This window comes from Athene noctua, chromosome 9, assembly GCF_965140245.1.
Source record: "Athene noctua chromosome 9, bAthNoc1.hap1.1, whole genome shotgun sequence".
Lineage (NCBI taxonomy): Eukaryota > Metazoa > Chordata > Aves > Strigiformes > Strigidae > Athene > Athene noctua.
The window spans coordinates 27,751,846-27,772,286 of record NC_134045.1 but is presented as its reverse complement, the minus strand read 5'-3'; the positions used below and the strand labels follow the sequence as shown (position 1 = coordinate 27,772,286).

Sequence of the window (20,441 nt, the reverse complement as noted above, 5' to 3'; positions counted from 1 at the left end):
CTCTGACATTCTGGTGGAAGAAATGCATGCGTTTTACAGCAGAGCAAATGGTTGACCTGGAGCCAAGATCTCTCCCCCCTTTTGTTTTTGCAAACGCACTTTCAAGGTCTGGTGCGCTCTTTCTACCATGGTTTGCCCTGTGGGGGAATGCAGTATACCTGCGATGGTTGTTAGCTATATGGTGAAGATCTTGTTTTGCTTTCTCTGTAAGTACTTTGGGTGATGTCAGTGAAGGATCTTTTCACAAAATATCAAATAAGCTATGCAGATCATCATGAGTTAGGCCCACGGCTGTATCTAATTTATGGTTCCTAACAGTGTCTGTAAATCTTTTAAAGTCTTAATAACAGTTTTAAGTTGTTGCAGGACAATACACACAGGTGATTCGGTTCACAAGGTTAGTGTCAGGGTGGGTTTCAGGGTGGGTTGTGCTACAGTGGTTATTAAGACAAATTTGATGCAATTTGAGTTCCTCATTGAGTCATACAGTTACGACCCCAAAATGCAATAGGGGTTTTCCAATATAAATGGATTAATATTTGCTACCCAATTTTCTGGGCCCCTTACATGAATGAGATCCTTGCTTTAAATTGTTACAGCATGACACCAACCCTGAAAAGCATTTGAGGTACCAGGGCTAACAGCCAATCTGCTTACAGATATTATGGTCACATCTGCACCAGTATCTAAAATGCCTGTCAGCTCGACAGACTTTTTAGCTTCAACGAGAGTACATTTTACCAGAAGTTAACCTTGTGTTACTGTTTTAGTCCAAAAATATTTAAGGGGTACCTGCCGATCCAAATCCTGAGTAATTGCAGCTTCTTTAACAAGCTGAACAATTTTTTACTTTTTTTTTTTGTTACAGAACACAGGGGTACAGACCATGATTTTGATTTTTCTCTTCATAATCAGCATCTACAACCCCTGGTAAAACAAACAACCCCTGTAAGGTTGCAGATGACCTTTTAACAATATTTTCATTAGGTAGATGGTACAGAGGTGCACTCTCCCCGCAGAGTATGCACCTAAATTCAAAACAACAATCAACACAGAATGACTGCCTCCCGTTAGAGGAGGTATTTTACCTGTAACAGTTAGAGCACTGAGCCCAAACCAACCGCAGCACCGATGCCCCAGCGGGCGGGCACTAGGACCCTGCAGTTCCTGGCCGGCGCTTCCCTGGCCGGAGAACTCCGCAGCTGCAGTGGGCCGCGTCTCACACACACACACACACACACTCACACACACACAGAAAGGAGCTCCTGACACTCATCACTCACAACATAAAATGACAAATATTACAAATACGAAGATTCCATTAAGAACATCTAAAGCCTGCGCTGCATAACCCTGCCGCTTTTGGCGGGGGGGGGGTGCTGAGAGCGAGAGCGCGGTGCCGGGCTCAGCCGCAGGCGGCCGCTCCGCGGGGGGGGGTCGGGGAGGCCCCGGGCCGCCGCGGCCAGCTCCGAACGCTGAGCACGGAGATCCACACGCTCGTTGTTTCAGATAGAATACTGTCCCGGCGTGAATGCCGGTTTTTCTTCTTAAAAGTGTTAGCCAATTTTTATGGGGCCAATCGATATCCCTGAGCCATCGCCTCCAGTACAGCTGGTGTAGTCTGAGGTTTTGCAGCCCGTTCTTATTAATGCTTAAATCTTTAATAACAGAAAAAAGCCGTTCTTCCCAACGTGGCTGATGACTCGGCTCATAGCTTACAGGAGTAAGAATTTTTCTGGCAATGTCCATATTCCCTTGCGCCAAAGTTTTTTTTTCGCCTCACTTTTACGTTTTTTTCGCCTCAGTTTTATCTATGGATCATCCCCAATTAAAGGAGGATACAGACCAGACAGTCCAGATTCTTTTTCAGGATTTACAGCATCAGGGTCTAAAAGATTATCACACCATTCTGCTTCTTCAAACAATAAATTTGGCTCTTTAAAGTGTCCCTTAGCCTTGCCCAGACCAATCAGCGCGGCTAAGTCTTTTAATGGACCTACTCCCCGCTTTTCTAAAAAGCGCTGTAAAAGTTGAATGGCTACCTCTCGTTCCACGTTCCTGCCCGGGCAGCAATTCCTCAAATTCCACAAATTCCTGGTGCAGCTCGACGACCTTCCTCAAAGTCCGATCAAGTAGCCAGACACCAGTGAAGGCTTTTCCTGGGTAACAAATCCCTATTCAGCCTTTAATTCCTCTGGCCTTTCCTGGGTATTACCCCTATGCGGCCAATTCCGGGGTAGCCATCCACGGACACCAAAATCTCCTGAAGCCGGACCAGCTGCCCCGATGTCAGACTTACGAATCCCGACGCTTTAGGAGATGGCACACGTCTACTGCCGTCAGCAGCGACCTTATCACCTTCCAGCTCCGAAAAATCCGTTCCACCGCTTCCCGGGTTCCGTTAGGTGGAAAAGCAGGGTTCGGGTAACCCTGTTCGGTGCGCCACTTGCGGCGGTTGGAGGAAGCAAGCAGCCGGTTCAATGTGAATGATAGAGCAAGCTTCAACTTTATTGAAAGAAATCACCCCTTATATAAGCACTCTACAATAATCATGCACACTACTCACAAATCTATTGGATACATGTAAAAAGCTACATTATAATATCCCAGCCCCCTGTGGCATCTCAGACATGTCACAACATCTTCCCTCTTCTGGCCTGCCTCCTTTCCCAAGGTTGTTTTTACCATCAAGGCCATTGTGTACCTCAGTTTCTCTCTTTGTTAACATAACAGTCTGTTGTTTGGCATAACTGTACCCTGGGTTTTTTCCTTTGTTTACCTCAGATGGCTGCAATCAGCTTCTGCAGGGACCCATGGCCTTGCTCTCTGCAAGCCGTTCTCCAACAAGATGGGGAGTCTAAATAATCTTAAGATTGATGGTGCAAGACTTGTGCAAAAACAAAAGGAGGCGTATGGGGCTGTTTGCAAAGACATACCAGGTGCTGATCACATCGCTAGGCTGCAATCTCCTAGCCTGAAGAGGAGTTTCTTCTGGTCCTTGAAGTTGTATGTTCCAGCAACAAATCACCCGAGATTCCAGCACAAACTGGCCTGGCGGTCTGGGCAGGGCCCAGGGAACAACTGAGGCTGCGCAGAGGAACAGGGTGAAAAGTTCATCCGCGAGGAAGAAGAGGTGCTTCATCTATAGAACCCTTGCCCAGAAATTTGCAACCCCTGCCCGGAACTTGAAGAGCTCATGGCGCAGGCACAAGGGGAGGAGACCTGATTGCCGTGAGGAGCGAGGGGAGGCGGGGGTAGGCTATGTGTATGTACGGGCGTTCTGTGAACGTGCACTATTCTGCGACAGATCAGCCGGGCGGGAGCTGCAAACCACGCGCATGCTTGTGGTGGAGCGATCCCCCATGCGCCCGGCACTGGATGAACATACCCGCCTTGTGACTCCACAGTTACAGAGCGATTCCTCCGCAAAACAGAGAGACTGAGCCTTCAGCAGGTTCAAAACCGTCATTCCGTGTGATTGTGCAAAGAGCACATCAAGGCACAAATAAAGGGAGTGCGGAAAAGCTGCAAGAGACGGGAACAAAGCGGAGGCCAGAAAAAAAAGCGGAGGCCAGAAAAAAAAGCGGAAATTAAGAGTAATTGGAGGCCAAATCAGGGCAGAAGCACCAAAATGTTTGAAAGACTGCAGGGAAGCAGACCTTAGAAGTATCTTATTTTGTGAGGTGTGGGGGGGAAGATGTATTTAGCAGGCCGTGGTGGAGTGGTATTTCGCAGGAGCGCAGCATTATCTTGCTTCATCTCAAAGGTAATTTGTATATTGGGGGGGGAGTGTTATATCAGGGGGGAGGCATTCTGTGCAGACAGGGGTAAACCGTATTTCTGGGGGGCAGAGAGTTTTATAATGGGGGGGAGGGTCGAGTACAGGAGGGGGAATATTATTGGGGGTAGCATTACATCAGTCTGTGTGTGTGGGAGTACTGGGTGAGTATTATTTTGCAGGGCGATAGCAACATTTCACATGATGGGAGAAGAGTCATTTTGCTTGGGGGGGCGAGCCTTACTTCAGCAGGGGGCAGAGAGAGCATTATGGGGGGGGAAAGGAGTACATTATTTCACTGGGAGAGGTAGTAGTATTCCACGGGGGGGTGGGTGTAATATTTCTGGGGGTATTATTGGGCGAGTATTATTTGGAAGGGTGTATTATTCTACCGGGTGGGCGGGGGAAGGAAGGGCGGCGTGAGGGGTGGGGATTTTTCACAGCAGTATCATTTCAGTGGCGGAGCTGTATTTCACAGGCGGAAGTATTGTTATTTTGCAGGGGTGGGGGAGTATTATTGGGGGACAATTGGGGGAGAATTCTTATTTCTAGGGGGGGATTATTATTTCTCTGGGGGTGCAGGGGCAGCAGGAGTATTATTTTGCAGGGATATATTTTGAGGTCAGAGCATTTCCACGTGATTATTTGCTGGGGGACTTTTTAGAGGGGACTATTTTACAGGAAGTGTTTCAGGGTAGGGTATTTGAGGGGATCATTTCTGTGGGGAGCCTGGGGGGGGGCAGTATTGGTGGGGGTCAGCATTTACAGGGGGAGTATTTTAGGGCAGGAGTGGTGTGGTGAAAGAGCGCCAAGGCAGCGATGGGCAGCAGGGCGGGGGGATCAGCAAGGAGAGGAGGCAGCACGAAGGCATCTAGAAGAGAGGTGAGCGACAGGGAGCTGGACAGCAGGAGACGACTGCGGAAGAGAGAGACAGGCAGTAGGATGCTGGCCTGGAACCAACAAGAGGAACAGAGAGGACAGAGGTGGAACATGAGAGAAGGCAGGAAGAGAGAACAAGAGAGAGAGATGAAGCCATCAACAGTCGAGACAGGGAGCAGCACAAAGGGTCTGAGAGAGGGCGAGGTGAACAGGGTGGAGGACGGGGACAGGGAGATACAGGAGCAGGGGAGGCATGAGCGAGGTCACAGCATAGAGGCAGGAAGACAAGGAGGGAGGGAAATAGGGAGGCAGGGATATGGAGCGGCAGACAGGCACGGCGAGGATAAGAATGCCAGGGAACAGGCCAGAGAAAGCTGTGGGCAAAAAGAGACCCCAAAGCTGACCTGGACCAAGAATTGCAAAGGAAAAAAATAGCACTAGGCTACAGGAGAGAAACAGAGGATGACAAAAAGGAAGGAGAGGGAGCAGGACCAAGGCATATAGAAAAAAGAAAAAAGGAAAGCCTGAAGAAGACACAAGAGGGAGTGGGAGCAGGGAAGAAGGAGAGCAGAGGTAAAGGGAAAAAAAAAAAAAAAAATAAAATATCACAGCACCATGGGGTAGAGAGGGGGCCAGGGGACAGCCCAAAACATACAAGACGGATAACAAGGCCCCGAGGGTCCGCGACTCACCGCAGATGTCGCTCTCAGCGCTGCCAAGAAAAAATTGCCAATTCAGACCCTTCTTTCTCCTTCTCTCCTCCCTTCCTCTTCTGGAGGTGCAGTCGCTCAGCTGCCCTCCACCTCAAAGAACACGCGGGTGTCTCTCAGCTCTTACAAGACACAGCTTCCTGCACACGAAGCCTCGCTCCCTCCCTGCATGGCCGTACCCCACTCCGGGTGATGCGCACAGACCCTGGGCCCGTGCTGGTGGTCCGGCCCTGCGGACTGTGCAGAGGGCTCCTTCCTCGCCCAGAGAGGCAGGCTCTCTCTTCCTGCAGTGGAAGGCAGCTGCTGCCCACATGCCCTTGATTTTCTTCTTTCCCTTTCTCAGGCCTCTCCAGCTTCAGCTGTGACAGCTCCTGTCCACAGCCAGAAAACGTCCCAGGGGCCTGTCCCTTCTCACCTCTCTGCTGCGAGGAGCACAAGGGCAGGCAGAGAACCCCACACAGTTCTGAAGTGGGTCCGGTCAACAGCATCCCCAGGGAAGGAACAGGCAAGCGCAGCCCCGGTGAGGCCTCTGGGAGAAGGTGAAGCGAGTGCCGTTATTACCGTAGATCGCCCCTGGCCGGAGCCCCCCTTCCACAGGGGCTCCTGTGGAGGCGCCAAGGGCCGGCTTGCCGCCATCCCCGCGGGGCTCGGGGGTGACCTGGGGCTACGGGACGGGCTTCAGGGTGAGGTGCGAGACCTGGGGCCAGGACACGGTGCGGGCGAGGCCAGTGCCAGCTCAAGGGGAGCTCTGGCAAGCTGGGGAGGCACCCGGCACCAACCCCCGGGGGACACCCATCTTCTTCCCCTCTGCCTTTGTCCCAGCTCTCAGGTAACTCCCTGGGGCTCCCCCGGCCCGGATCACCTCCAGGAGAGCCGAGGCCTGACACAGCAGGCGGTGTGAAGCTTCCTGCCCCACCGCTGCCGTGTGGTCAGCGGGCAGGAGGGGCCCCCACACCTGCCAAAGGGGCGGGCCGGCCTCACCGGCGGCCTCGGCCCTCGCCCACCCCCAGGAATCACGCCCAGCAAGCCTCACGCTGCGGCAGCAGGCAGGAAGGCGGCTCTGGCGGTGCCGCACACCTGTGCGGGGCCGGCGCTGCAGTCCTGCCCTTCGCGCACCGAGCGCCCGCCGGCAGCGTGACGTGGGGCGGCGGCGGCATTTCCTTACCAGGAGGGGGCACCGAGCGTGGCCGCACCCCCCCACGGGCATCGGAGCATCGCACTGACGTTGCTGGCGGGCGGCAGCGTGGGGCACGGGGCCACCTCCGTGTCGCCCACCGACAGCACCGTGTGGCGTTTGCCAGGCAGCGGCGGTTAGCGCAGGCGAGCGCCACCCCCCGCGCGAGCGGCGGCCGAGCGGCACGTCACTGCACACACGCTCTCGAGGAACGGGCACGACGCTTGGTGGGGAGCGGCTGGAAGCCCCCGGGAATCCACGTGAAAGCGGCAACAAAACTATCCCTCGTGCTGCGCCACAGGGGCCGCGGCGGTAGCGAGGACTGCGCCGCGCTACGGGCGCCCACGAGCGGTGCAGCTGCCTGGCAGCCGAGTCTGCAGAACCTACAGCTCCTGGCACGTGCTGGCCAACGCGGCACGGCCGCCTGCACGCCAAGCGCTGTAAGACCCCGCATCCCAGCGTGACCCAGGGAACCAACGCGGCTGGCCAGAAACCCCACACGCCAGGACCACAGCTCCCGCTGGGTTGCGAGAGGCAGTTTTCTCTGCTTTCTGACCCTGCAGCAACACCGTTGCTCACCCCTCCGAACCCCCACCAATGCACCCAGAAGCCTCACCACCGGCTCGGGGCAGCCCCTGCCACCACCTCCAACACTGCCACCCTGCAGGCACCGCCATCCTCCCCAGGAGCTGCCAGCTGATGGCACGGCTCCACTCACCTTCTCCCTCGGTGCAGCCGGGGCCCAGCAATGCTCAGCGACTGCTCTGCTCCTCCCTTGGTTGACACCGACCCCTCCGACGGCTGCCTTGCTCTTAACAGCAGCACCCGCCCCTCCACCCGGAGCAAGCCCTTTACAGGGAGGGGCCGCTGCCATCAGCCTCACTGCCCACACCTGGGGCCCCTCCAGCCCCAGCCCACAGCTGGAGGCCATCACCCACCCCCACAGAGCATCATCACCCCTCCCAGCCCCTCACCTGGGGCAAAGGAAGCACAAAAGTCAGCCGGCAGCCAGCAAGTGTTTATTCAGTCACACACAGAACAAGTCCCAGAAGGGAGTGAGTCTGCTCCGGGGCTCAGGGCCCCTAATGCTGCCCCTGCCCCTGGCACACCTTGGCGCTTGTTCCCGGAGCCACGCTCCGGGAACAGTCAGTCGGTTCCTGGAGCAACAAGCTGCTGGGCAGAGCTGGAAACTGCCAAACATGAGGAGCAAGATGCAGGACACAAGAAGACAGAAGAAAGGTGGCAGCTAGCTGACTAGTACAGGGGTAGAGAGAAAACAAGAGATGAGCAATGGGGCGGTGAGAGGATGGGGACAGGGAACCCAACGTGGATATGCAGAAAAAAAAGCAGCAGGGAGAGAAGAAAACAGGCAGCAGAAAGAAGAAGGAGGAGCAGGACAGAAACCAACAAAGAAGGACGAGGAGCAGCATAGAGATGCAGAAAAAAAAAAAGCTGGGATGGGTGGCACAACAGACATGGAGGGGAAAAAAAAAAAGGGGGGGAGCAGGGAGCTAGACCAAGCAAGATGGAAGAAAGACCAAAAAGCTCCAGAGAACAGGGCACAGAGGGAGGAAAAAGCAACAGCGATGGGGAGTCAGGACAGCAAACCATGGGAAGGAACACAAAACAAATCACATCGCTACATGTGACAGGGCAGAGAAGGAAGAATTAGGAAACAGGGACAGAGACACAGAAAAAAAGAGACCTGGAGCCAAAAACTAATCCTGATGCATACAGAAAGAAGGGGGGTGGGGGTGGGGGGGTGTATTCTAAAACAGGGGAAACAGAGACAGAGAGATGGAGAAAAGACAAAAGCAACAGACTACAAGGCATCGAGAGAGGAATTACTGAATAGTAACAGAGCGCCAGCCAGAAACAGGCCACAAAGCAGCAAAGATCACAGGGGGTACAGGGCACAGAGGAAGGAATTCCCAAACCTGGCACAAGGAGCCAGACAGAGAGAGAGCGAGGCAAAAATTAAATGGTGAAAAGAGACAGACCGCAGGGCAGAGGGAGGAATTGATAAACAGGGACAGGGCACCCGACAGAGCATGATGGAGAACAGGAAAAAAAAAAATAGCAGCAAGCTACAGGGAAGAGGGAGGAATTAAAGAACAGTGACTGGAAGACAGACAGCGACACATGGAGAGAGAGAAGACAAAAGAGTGATGGGCAACAAGATGGATAGGGAGGAAATGAAAAACAGCAGAAGGGAGTCAGCCAGAGAGAAAGACACCGAGGAAAAAGGCCAGACAGGCTATGAGGGACGGAGGTAGGAATGAAAAACTGGGGTCAGGGAGCAGGAAAGAGAGAGATGGAGATCGCAGGGAATAGCAGCGGGTGCAGGAAGAAGAAAGGGGCATCAATAGGAACAGGGAGCTGGACAGAGAGGGATGGAGAAAGGCAACAAGAGCGGCAGGGTACAGGGCAGAGAAAGGGAAGACCTACAAGATGGGGACAGGGAGATGCTCCAAGCAAGACGGAAGATACAGGTGAGCAAAAAAAGTTGAGCAGCACCAGAAAGAGAGGAGTCTAGGAGAAAGACAGGGAGGGACCAGGCCACACAAGAGGGATGAGAGGGGCCCAAGAGCTCGGGACTTACTGCAGTTCTCCGTGCTGCCAGGAGAATTTGACAGGTCAGACTCCTCCTTCTGTTTGCCTTCTCCCTTCCTCTTCTACAGCTCCAGGTGCCTGGCTGTCCTCCACTTATGAGAAGATGTAGGTGTCTCACAGCTCTTACGAGATGAGGCCTGCTAGACACAGAACCTCATGCAATCACACACTACGTGCAGGAGTAGGACAGAGGAAAGAGAGAGAAACTGAGAAGTGAGGAGCAGAACAGAAGGATCGAGAGAGAAATGGACTGAGGAGTGATGCAAAAGGTACAGAACAAGCAGTCAGATATTTTTGACAATTCATCTTTTAATAGAAAGTACTTAAATTATATTTTTAAAATAATATTGAGAACAGCACAGCTCAGCTGTAAATTTGCAATCTGACAAGTATCTCATGGCATTTCTCGTGGGTTTTTTTTTATGTTTTGTGGTGTAAGAAACTCAGCAAAAATCATCCGCCCATTATGGAAAAACAGCAGACAGGAAGACAGCTAAACTCATCAGCCAAAGATTTTCAAATTACCTATATGCTGCACAGTAGGCAAATACTCAACCATCTACACCACCACCACCCCCCCAACCCCCTCCAGATCTCTTGAAAATGATGTCTCAGTGCTTTGAATTAAATGATGACCAACTGAATTGATTTTGTCGTCTTGGCAACACTAAGTCCAATGACAGATCTCTCTGTTCTTTTTCTGAATCCACCAGCTGATAGCCAAGCATGTTTATAGCACCTCTGCAAACTTCCTGTATTTTCTTTATTTTCTGGAAGGAAAGAACATTTCTCCAGGCCTGTGAAACACTAACTGCATCTCGAGATGTGATTTTGAAGGCTTCTTTTTTTTTTCCTGGTCCCTGTCCATGTGTGATATTATAGATCCAGCTTTTGAGCATGGGGGTCAAACTAAGATCTGCAAATTTATACATTTCAGAGATTTCTGATAATGGATCTCTGACCAGATCTTCAAAACGGATCATTAAATAGCGATCTTTAAGGAAATTAGGTGGTTTTAGGGTAGCTGTTTCATAAATCTGAACATGACTTCTACAAATCTCTTGCATTACTTTGTATTTGCTATCTTCCACTTTAGTGCCATTGGTACTCAAAACGATTCCATTGTCACGGGCTAAGGCTTTGACTGATTGTTCCCGTGACTTGACGACTGCCCTGGGGTCACGGACCAAGTGGATAATTTTGAGATTCAGGGATGGATCAGTGAGAAGGGGGTAGAGGACCTTCAAGTCAAAGAATCGAACCTCCTTGATGACAACATGGCTGTAAGTTTTACAGGCTTCCTCCACTTTGCTGAAGGGGTACCGTCCACAAAGAGTCTTGCATGCCATTTCACTGGTTATGTCAGTACGTTGAAAGGAGTCACAAGCAGGAGCTGAACACAGAGCCCGACTCACTGCCCACTGGAAAAGATCGGATAAGTTTCTTTTCCAAGGCATGTAAGCATCAAATACAGACATGTCACACAGAAAGACCGACCTGACTAGGTCCCGCACTGCCATGTGCAAGACCTTAGCACTGTTCTGGTACATCGTAACCCACACATGCCAGGCGGGCTCCATCAGGTAGAAGACGCTGGGGTGCTGGCTGAAAAGTTGACCAACAAAAGAAGATCCTGACCGCCAGGAGGAGAGAATGAGGATGTGGACTTGAGATGGTTTCTCCTCAGACCGAGGCATGAAGCTACTGTACCGAGCATACATGAAGAGTAAGAATCCAGTCTGAACCATAACAAAAAGTATAACGATTGTGCTAGGAATCCGAATCCTTGCCATTCTCACCGAGGAAAAGCAATTTAAAAAGCTGAAAAAGAGAAGGAAAATGCTGGTGAACCATTGCTCCTGTGGCACAGTAATGATCTAACTTACACAATAAAAACTCCTGCAGTAGTAAAACTTTTCTTCAAATACGCATGTATGTATTTGGCACTATTTGCTTTCTTAATCAGTGGCACTGGGAGAGGATCATCTGCAGGTGACAGCTGTTGGAAACTGAAAGAAAGTAATGCATGACAGCAAGATCACAGCAGAAATAAGCTTGGAGCAAACGTTTGATGCTGAAGGAAAACTTGGGTTGATGCAGCTCAGCTGTTGGGGGGGGAAAAAAAAAAAATCTACAAAATACACAAAACCTTCATCTTGAATTCTGCTAAACACTGCTGAGGGTAAAAACCCTTTCTGATTCACTCCACTGTACTTCCACTTCAGTCTAACATTTACAAGGGCTTCTATCCCTTAAAAGGAGTAGACAGGAACATCAGTAGCTGTGGCTACAGAAATAAAAATCATCTTAACTAATGCAAGCACTGTACCCTGAAGTGATGGCAGGGTGCTACACCAATTGATGCTTGCGCACAACCCTCTTATTTTCCAAATTGCAGGAGATGCGTGAAAACTCTCAACCCGAAGCCACAGCCGGCAAGAAATGTTAACATGAAAAAGCAGCTGATGTGTGTGTCTTTTGGCAGGAGTGCATACACACCATGACTGAATACCCTGAGTTTGCATTTACAGAATTATCCAGTTGTGAGTTAGAATTAGTCTGCATGTAACTCCTGGAAAATTTTAGGCATGTCGACCCCAAGTGGACTTCTGTTTTATTTTGAAGTCAAAGTTCAAGCCACATACATTCCTCACAACTTTTTACTAGAGGTTTTTGGCACCTACTCCTTTGTGCTCTCACTTTTGCAGATTCCACCTGTAAACAGTCAGGTGCAGTATTAGGAAAGTCTCATGTATGAAGATCATAGAGAGTTTTACATATAAGCATTTCCTACCTACCTGCATTTAGACAATTTTTTTTCTTGTTACATGAAAGGTACACATATCAACACACTTTGGACTCTTGAAAGTAAACCATACAGACCTAATGAATACAGATACATGCTCATTTGCCATAATAAAAGCATTACATTCTTAGTACTAGCCTATTAAAACATGAAAAAAACTATTAATTAGTACCAAAAGCTGAAATAAATGGTGAATGAAAGAGGTTTTAGAAATGGCCTGTTTTGACTCCTTCCACTGCTTAAGTGTCTCTTCACAATATAAAGAAATGCATTCTATCTTAAATGAACACAATTTTGCTACTAAACTTTGGGTTTTAAGCCAAGAAAAACAGGACAAATATGAAAAAGGAAAGTAGGAAAAAGTAGGGAAGAGGAGTCAATAAAAGCATCTGCCTTCGGTATCATACAGTATCTTGTAAGGAGAGTAAGGCAAATGTGATGTTATGCTCTGCACATAAAGGAGGCATGTGCTCTCTCAGTTCCATCTCTAGTCGGCAGGGTGGGATCTTTGGTGCCGTCTAGATTGCTGCTGGGGACGGGCTGTATACTGATCGCCAGGTGGTGAGCAACCACATTGTGTATTACCCGTTTGGACTTCCTATTGTTACTGTTGTTTTGTTACTATTACTAAAATGGCTTTTTTTAATTCAAACCTATGAATTATCCTTTTATTGTCCCTTCCCTATTTCACTGGGGATGGGGGGTAAAAAGTAAGCAACTGGCTGTGTGGTGACTGGCTACCAGCTGAGTTCAAACCACGACAGCCACATTCTCATCAACTCTGAGCAAGTATCTGTGACATATGACTGCAATAGCACCTCCTGGGATGACACCCATGGCCCTCTAATCCTGCCTTGTATAGTCCTAATGCTTATCAGATGCTCTGCCAAGCCGTTTCAGTTTGCTAGCCTGGAAGAAAGCGACCCACTCGTTTTTCTTCACCTGGCTCTTTAGCACCAAAACAACTCAGCACAGCACACATGAGCAGTGGAGCTGGAAGAAGGTAGGGAACAAAAAGGCATATAAGTTAAAAGAGCGGGGGAGTTCCAGACCACGGTTGGCAACAGAACACAGCTTGAGCCATCCACACAGGTCTTCAAATTAATCAGTATTATACCTTTTGACCACCTACTGTGTAATCATGCCACAAAATCGTTTACATGGATTTTTCAGGTAGAGCCATGCTAGGCCTCCCCTGTGATCAGTCTCTCAAGCAGGGTCACTACTGGGTGACTGCTCGCATTACAGAGACACATAGCTAAGTGCCAAACTTATAAAATATAAATGAATGGTGAAAGAGATAAACCTGCACAACTTCTGTGAAAAAAAAATAAAAAAAATAAAAAAACCCACATTTTTCTCATGAAGCTGGTACAATTATTTTGTAATTTCCAAATAGCAATTCAAGGACCCTGTTTTGTCTCACGGAATCACAGAATGTCTGAGGTTGACAGGCAGTTTGTCTATGTCATTTGGTCCAACCCCTCTCTGACAAAGCACCTACAGCCGGTTACCCAGGACCATGTCCTGACAGTTTCTGAGGTGGGAGATTCCACAACCTCTCTGGGCAACCTGTCAGTGCTCCATCACCCGTACAGTAAAAAAGTGTTTCCTGATATTCAGAGGGAATCTCCTGTGTTTTCATTTGGGCCCACTGACTCTGGTCCTGTCACTGGGCACCACTGAAAACAGCCGGGTTCCATCTTCTTTACAGTCTCCCTTCAGCTATTTATAAACATTGATAAGATCTCCCAGTATCAGCCTCTCTTCCAAGTTTCCTATCATCAGCAAACTTGCTGAGGGTATACTCTTCCCCATCGTCCAGATCATTAATGAATGGATCCTGTATTGACCCCTGGGGTACACCACTAGTTACTGGACTTCCACTAGACTTCGTTCCACTGACCGCCCACCCTGTGGGCCTGGACTTCCGCTAGTTTTCAATCCACTTCACTGACCACTTATCCAGCCCATACTTCACCAGCTTCTCTATACAGTAACCTTTATTGTTTTCACTTCAAGATGCCTTTTTTTTTAAATAGCAAAATGGAACAAAAAAACTCCATAGGAATATGGAAGTGCACCTATCTGAGAGGATAGTAACATAACAAGTATAACAGAATGCTCATAAATAACCTTGTTTTTCAGGGCCAGGTTCATAAGCAAATTCAAAGCCACAAAAAGAGCATACCTTTTCACAGGACCCAGATGTCAATATATTCACTCAAATAGCTACTACTATATTCAGGCAGACAAGTGTGGAAAAAATAGCCCAGAAAAAATAGCCCAATGTCCCCCTTCTGCTCTGGCAACAGCGTCTGGACAGCAAACAAATATGCCACCAACTTTTGGCAGTGGGATGGGGGTTGTGATGTCTGTGAACCAAATATATTTCAAGTTGGCTTTTGGTTTTGCTGCACAATCAATATGAAAGCTGTACTTTAAAGGGAACTGAAGAACGACAAGTGTAGTCTGGTTTATAAACTGATACCTTGGCACTGCACTAAACCATGAAATGTTTACTATGGAATTACTGGGCCCCTGGCGTAGCTCCAAGATCTCCCGATTGGGATCCCAGTGAGTCCTGACTCCATATGGGACCAATTATTTTTTTTTTAGAGCAGCATATTTTGTGTGCTAATTGCCCACAATTATTCAAGAAAATATAGCAGAATACAGTAAGGTGTGAAGATCAAGCACAGGGACAGTCAATGACTTCTGTAAAAGGAACACAGAAGTGGCCATCACTCCTCAGCCTGGAAGAGCGGCTCCCTGGACAGGAAAATCACAATGGACCTGGAGACAGCAACTACAAACTCTCATGACTGCTCAAAAGAGGAAAGTTGGGAGAATTCAATTAAATGATCACTCATGACAAAACCTTTTTGTACACTGTATAAAAATGTGAAACTGTGCCTCAAAATGCTGTGGCAGCAAGAGTACACAAGAATTCAACAAATGACTACACCAATTTAAAGTAAGTAATGGAAGGAGAGCCTCTCAAGGACAGCTAAATGAAAAGATGAGGCCTAGCAATTCCCTAAACTGTAGATGGCCCAAGGTATCTGTCTGCATCTGGGAGGTACACTAGGAGAAATCACATTTCCTGTATTATCTAATTTTTTTCCCCTAGTAGTCCACTACTTGCTACTGTCAGGCACAAAAGCAGATAAACTTTTAATTCAGCATGGCCATTCTTCATACATAAAATCTGCCTCATTCAAAGAGCAAATTTTTTCGTATTATGTCACCAGAAGCATCTATGAGTTTCTCTAAACTGTGAGGATTATCAGCAATCCAGCAGCCTGCACTGACACTTTCCCAAACAGAGCTGAAGAAAGCATCTAAGCAAAAGTGGGAGAGCAGTTGCATTTGCTAGTTCAAGGAGTTGTCCTGAAACAGATTCTATGACTGAGAGGCAGCCATAACTACCTGAAATCTTTCTCATCTGCAGAGTATTAGCCATTTTCTGCACTACAACTGCATTCTGCAGCTCCTCACAGTCTAACCCATAACATAGCTTTTAGAGACCTAGTGATGCTTTTTAAAGACTTAGTTTCTGCTCTAGCTACACAGAACTGCTGCTCTACTCTAATCAAGATCACTCTGCTGAAATGCAAACACTAACTGTTCTTTATACCTTACTGGTGAGGGGTGGAGGAGTGAGGAATGAAAGCATGTACATAGCTTTTTGTTTGACATCTGCCTTGACAGCCTCTTGGACCTCTTCTAGGATCTGATTCCCACCCAAGTACTGTCGCAGACAATACCGTGCCAACAAAAGACCTGCTAACATGAGTATTATTCCATACTTTGTTTATTAAGTAGTTTGCCCACCATAAGCACTACAAATAATATGTAAAATGACTGTAGCTAAAGCTATTTCCCTATTCTTCAGTATGATACAACCTGCAGGAAGAAGTGCAATATCAAAGTAAAGCTCTAAGTAGATATCCATTTTGAATATTGAAGATTCACCTTCTACCCTTTTTGGAAAGTTGGGATGTTTCTCAGGAATATGCACACATGCAGACACCACAAATTAATTAGTAATTACATTCCAAAATGCAGCATCTCTAAGAGTATTTTCTCAGGCAGTTTCCAGTGCATGAGGCCAAATACACAACCAGCTCATTGGATTTTCTCTGTAAATAGTGCCTTTTATTTCTGCATTTCTCACATTGGGCACTTGTAATTCTATTTGCATGTAAATACCTTTTTCACATTTGCAATTGCATTCTGTAGTTTAGGTGCTTTCAGCCCGGGTTAAACCTACGCTCCTTTAATGTGCAACTTTATAACCCCCCAAGCTCTTTTGTGATTGACAATGTTAGCTGATCAGAAAGCAGCTCCTGAACAACCTGAAGAATCACCTTCTCAAAAAGTTGCTGAATATATATACACACATACATATATGTAATTTATAAATCTGCTGAATAGATTACATTCTATCATTACATTAACTGTGAGGGACAGGATCTCATGATACAGGCTGTGCCTTCTGATCCTCTATTTACTCCATCGCAGGACTCGCCAGAGGGTGCTGTGAGGCTAGCTTGCTCTTTCAGCACAGAAAGGCAACAGGGCAGAACTTCATCACTTACTAGGCGAAACACTAGTCCGTGCCTTGCTCTGCCATTGCCTCGACTCTCTCTTCGCCAGTACCCTCCTTGTGCGCCTACAGCTCAGCAGCACTACCTGCCTACCCCACGCTCCCCTCAGGAGAGCTAGAGGGGCTCGCTCCTGTCTCCTTCCCTCCTCCCCTGCTCCACAGCAGTGCTTCCTTTGCCTGCACCTGCCTGACTAGAGCAGATTGAAAACACGGGGGCAAAGGGAGAGAAGCACCAGAGGGGCCAGCTGTCCCAGCATTACTGCCACTTCAGCCACCATCTCGGTGACAAAACCCTCTAGCAAGCAGCTCCTCATCGACTCATGAAATCAGATTGACCTGAAGCAGCAGGGGAGCTACAAGAGGCTGAAAAAACAGACCGTGAGGGACATGGAGTTGCAGCACAGAACGCTCCAACAGCCTTCTCATCCCTTGGCTGAGACGTTTGAAACACTGCAATACGGGATGGTATCAAAATACATGCTTTTGTACATAACGAATACTGCTAAGCATAAATCCAGTAACAGTTACAACGTTAGCCCTTTTCTGTGATAGCAGTATAAGTAATACTGCTATCCCTTTTGTATACATACCGTTTTTGTGATACCATGTCTTCGGAGAGGTCTCTGGCAAACAGCAAAATAATCAGAAGTCTAATTCTAACAAATTCCTGAGGCAGAATCACCTCCTCACAAGCCAATGCAAATGTTCAAAACATGATCTGAAAAGCATCTGCACATATGGTTTACTTGACAGTCCAGAGTCAAGCTCTGTCACAGGGTTTGTCCACTAACAGCTGCTAATGGAAACAAGATCCTGGACTGGATGCACCCTGGGTCTGCCCCAGAATAACTATTCTTACACACTGTGCAAAGGAAATTAATTACACAAACTCTCCAACAAAGCAGTAATTTTCTTCATCACTTAAATTGGCTCTGATAGAACGCCAAGCTGCAGGGCCACTAGCATCTGCCACTGCTTGCCAAGAGACTAGATACACTACAGAAAGCTATCCAGTTTTACCGGGCAAGGTGAAAATACAGTGAGTGGCAGTACTGGTCCCAGAAAGCTTGTTTTCTAAACAGAGCACTTTTCAGACTCTGAATGGTAGAAAATAATGTGGGAAAAATGAAATAAGTTGTGCAGTGGATTATCATTTAGCTCTTGCTTTCAGGGACTTTTATTTGTCACACAAGACAAGTAATGTTGGAGTCGAGTAATCAGATCTTTGCAGGTCAGCACTGAAAGGATCACAATTCCTCAGTGAACTTCCTTTCAGTACGGAATTCAACCTGAAGACACCTAGTAAATTAACAAATAACTTTACAGCTTAAAAAAGAAAAAAGACTCTCCTATTACACTTCTCATTTTTTTCTGGGATACTAAAAAGACTGTAGGAGGACAGAAAGCGAGTGCCTCACATTAGAGCTGTAAAGAAACATAGGGTCTCTCTGAGTTTGGGACAAAAGGCTGGGATGAAAGATTCCCTCAGAACAAACAAGTCTGGGTCTGTTGCAGGAAGACTGAAAAATCTGGCTGAAATAAAGCAAAACATCTGAGAAGAATTACAAGTGCCTACTCCCCTAAAATGACTTCTGAGTAACTGAATCTTAGCTGTCTTTGTCAAAGTCTTCCCCGGCCATTTTGTGTCTGAGAAAATTTCCAGCACACTTTCATTTAGAACAGTTTATGCAGCACTTTTAAAGGCAAAGTCTTTGTAGATTACACAGAAATTACTTCAACTTCCACAAAATGCAAAAATACAGATTTAATTAATTTCCCAAATCGATCTCTTCCACAGAAAAATGAATACCTAATGCTATGTTACGTGCTCAACCTTTTGCTAAACAAAAATTATTTTTACCTGTAATGCTTGTCATACACTAAATGCTGACTTTCAGAGCAATCATATGAGCCAAATACAAGTATCATTTGTGTACTTACAATTCTCCAAAACACCTCAGTACTGACTGTGAAAAGAACTGATAATGGCAAGTGTCATCATGCGTTTTACAGAATAGGAAAACGCTTGTGCATGGTGTGATAAGCAGAACAACGATCACCTCAAGGTCTACTATACCCCATGGAGAAGTTCACTCACTACATACTTCACCTATAAGACATTGTACCAATGCAACCGCAACCAGGATAGCTTCTGTGAGCTAACATTAGAAACACAGTTTGCTGCTCAAAAAAAGTGAAATGCAGGAACATGACAAAGCTGGTCCAAAAAAAATGTAAACAGTATCACTAGTAACTCTTGCTATAAATCATCCAGCTGACAAAACATCACTTTCCAGTGTTCTTCCACAGCTAGAAACAACACATCTTCACAAGGCAAAAGCTTACTGTATTGCCAACAATATGTAATACTGTAATGCCAACAATATTGGTCTTTGAACAGGGAAAGAAAGTGTTATTTTGAAGGGTGCCTCCTATAACCACTGGTACTTCAAAGTCTTTCCAATAGCTGATCATTGCTAAATAGCTGAAAGAATTAATAAGCCCACTTGTTTAAGACAACAGTGAAACTGCAATGGAAATAATACAAGTATGGTAAATGTACTGTGATCAGACATTTTGAATTCCAACATTTGAATTTCACCTGATAGTGTCAATTTAGCTTTTGAAAACGTACTTTCTTTTATAACCTAGTGGAAAATGAGATTAGAAGAGTTGCTTCCAGGTAATCATAAGCCTTAAATACATTATGATACAATGCATGCAACACCATAATTTTATGATACAACCATAAAATTACTATAAAAAAAGGTACTGGGCTTTTTTTTAATTATTAGATCGTTTGGACTGAAAGTTGTCCAGCCTGGGCAAATGGCAGCATCAAGGCACAGCCCTACACCTATTTCTCTGTTTCTTCATGCAACGCAGCCGAAGATCCCAGTGTTTTCAGCTACTAGAATTACCAGTGTTGAAGAAATAAGGTCTGATCAGTTGCAGTTTTTGTTAATAATTTTTACTGGTTTTAAGGATGGCAAAACTGGGGTGACATGGAGACATTCGCAGCAACTAAACGCTATTCACTTATTTGAGACTGTCTGCACCAGTACAATAGTGTCCTCAAATTCGGTCTGAAGATGAGTGGCTGAGGTGTGCCGTGTGCCCCACTGAGGCAACCGCTGCAAACAAGAAACAACGACAAATTCTTTGGTCCAGTATGTCACGTTCACCTACAAAGAAAGGCTGGACAACGCAGGAAAACAGCAAGAAAACGGGGTATGTTCTCCCAAGCACCTGATTTCACCATCTAACTCCAGCAAACAAACCCATCTTGACCCGGATCAGCCATGATCTCTAGGGGGAGTTAAAAAAAAACAAAAACAAAACACACACACACACACCCACCCCCCCCCAAAAAGGTGATCTTCAACAGCTTCGCCTCTGTCAACAACTGCCCACCGCTCAAGCAACGCCTGGCCGGGACCGCGCGACGCCGGCGTGTCACCGCTCCCGCCCGGCAGAGCGGGGCCGCGGGCGAGCGGTTCCAACAGCCCCGGAGCGCCGCCGCCAGCCGCGGAGCGCGGCACTGCCCCCGCCCGCGCCCCCCGCCCGCCGGCCTGCCCCGACCTTCCTGCAGCCTCCGGCTTCGCCGCGGATCCGAGCTGCCCTCAGAGACAATGAGCCGCTTTCAGACGTGGCCGAGGCGGCGGGAGGAGCCGGGAAGGGGCCGATCCGCCCCCCACCCGCAGCATTTCCCGGGCAACGGCGCAGCCTGGCAGAGGCGGCCCGGCCGCCCGCCCCGCCCCGCCGGGACCGGCTCGGCGGGGCCTCGCGCAAAGGCCCGGCCGCGCGACCCGCGGGGCCCCGGCGGCCGCACCGGGCCCGGCCCGCGGCCTCTCCCCGCGCATCAGCCC

General features: G+C 48.0%; 1 protein-coding gene across 1 annotated transcript; it reads right to left on the bottom strand.

Moving 5' to 3' along the window:
• Positions 1-9,306: 9,306 nt before the first annotated feature.
• LOC141963754 (carbohydrate sulfotransferase 5-like) lies at positions 9,307-20,328 on the bottom strand. The gene is made up of 2 exons (XM_074913371.1): positions 20,155-20,328; positions 9,307-10,975 (listed from the first exon to the last, which is right to left on the bottom strand). Exon 2 carries the CDS (start codon positions 10,945-10,947, stop codon positions 9,766-9,768), a length of 1,182 nt encoding a protein of 393 aa, XP_074769472.1. The 5' UTR covers positions 10,948-10,975; positions 20,155-20,328; the 3' UTR covers positions 9,307-9,765.
• Positions 20,329-20,441: the final 113 nt, after the last annotated feature.

What these genes read in the sequence shown, in the direction of transcription:
- LOC141963754 (XM_074913371.1), bottom strand. Translation starts at nt 10,947, where the DNA reads ATGGCAAGGATTCGGATTCCTAGCACAATCGTTATACTTTTTGTTATG.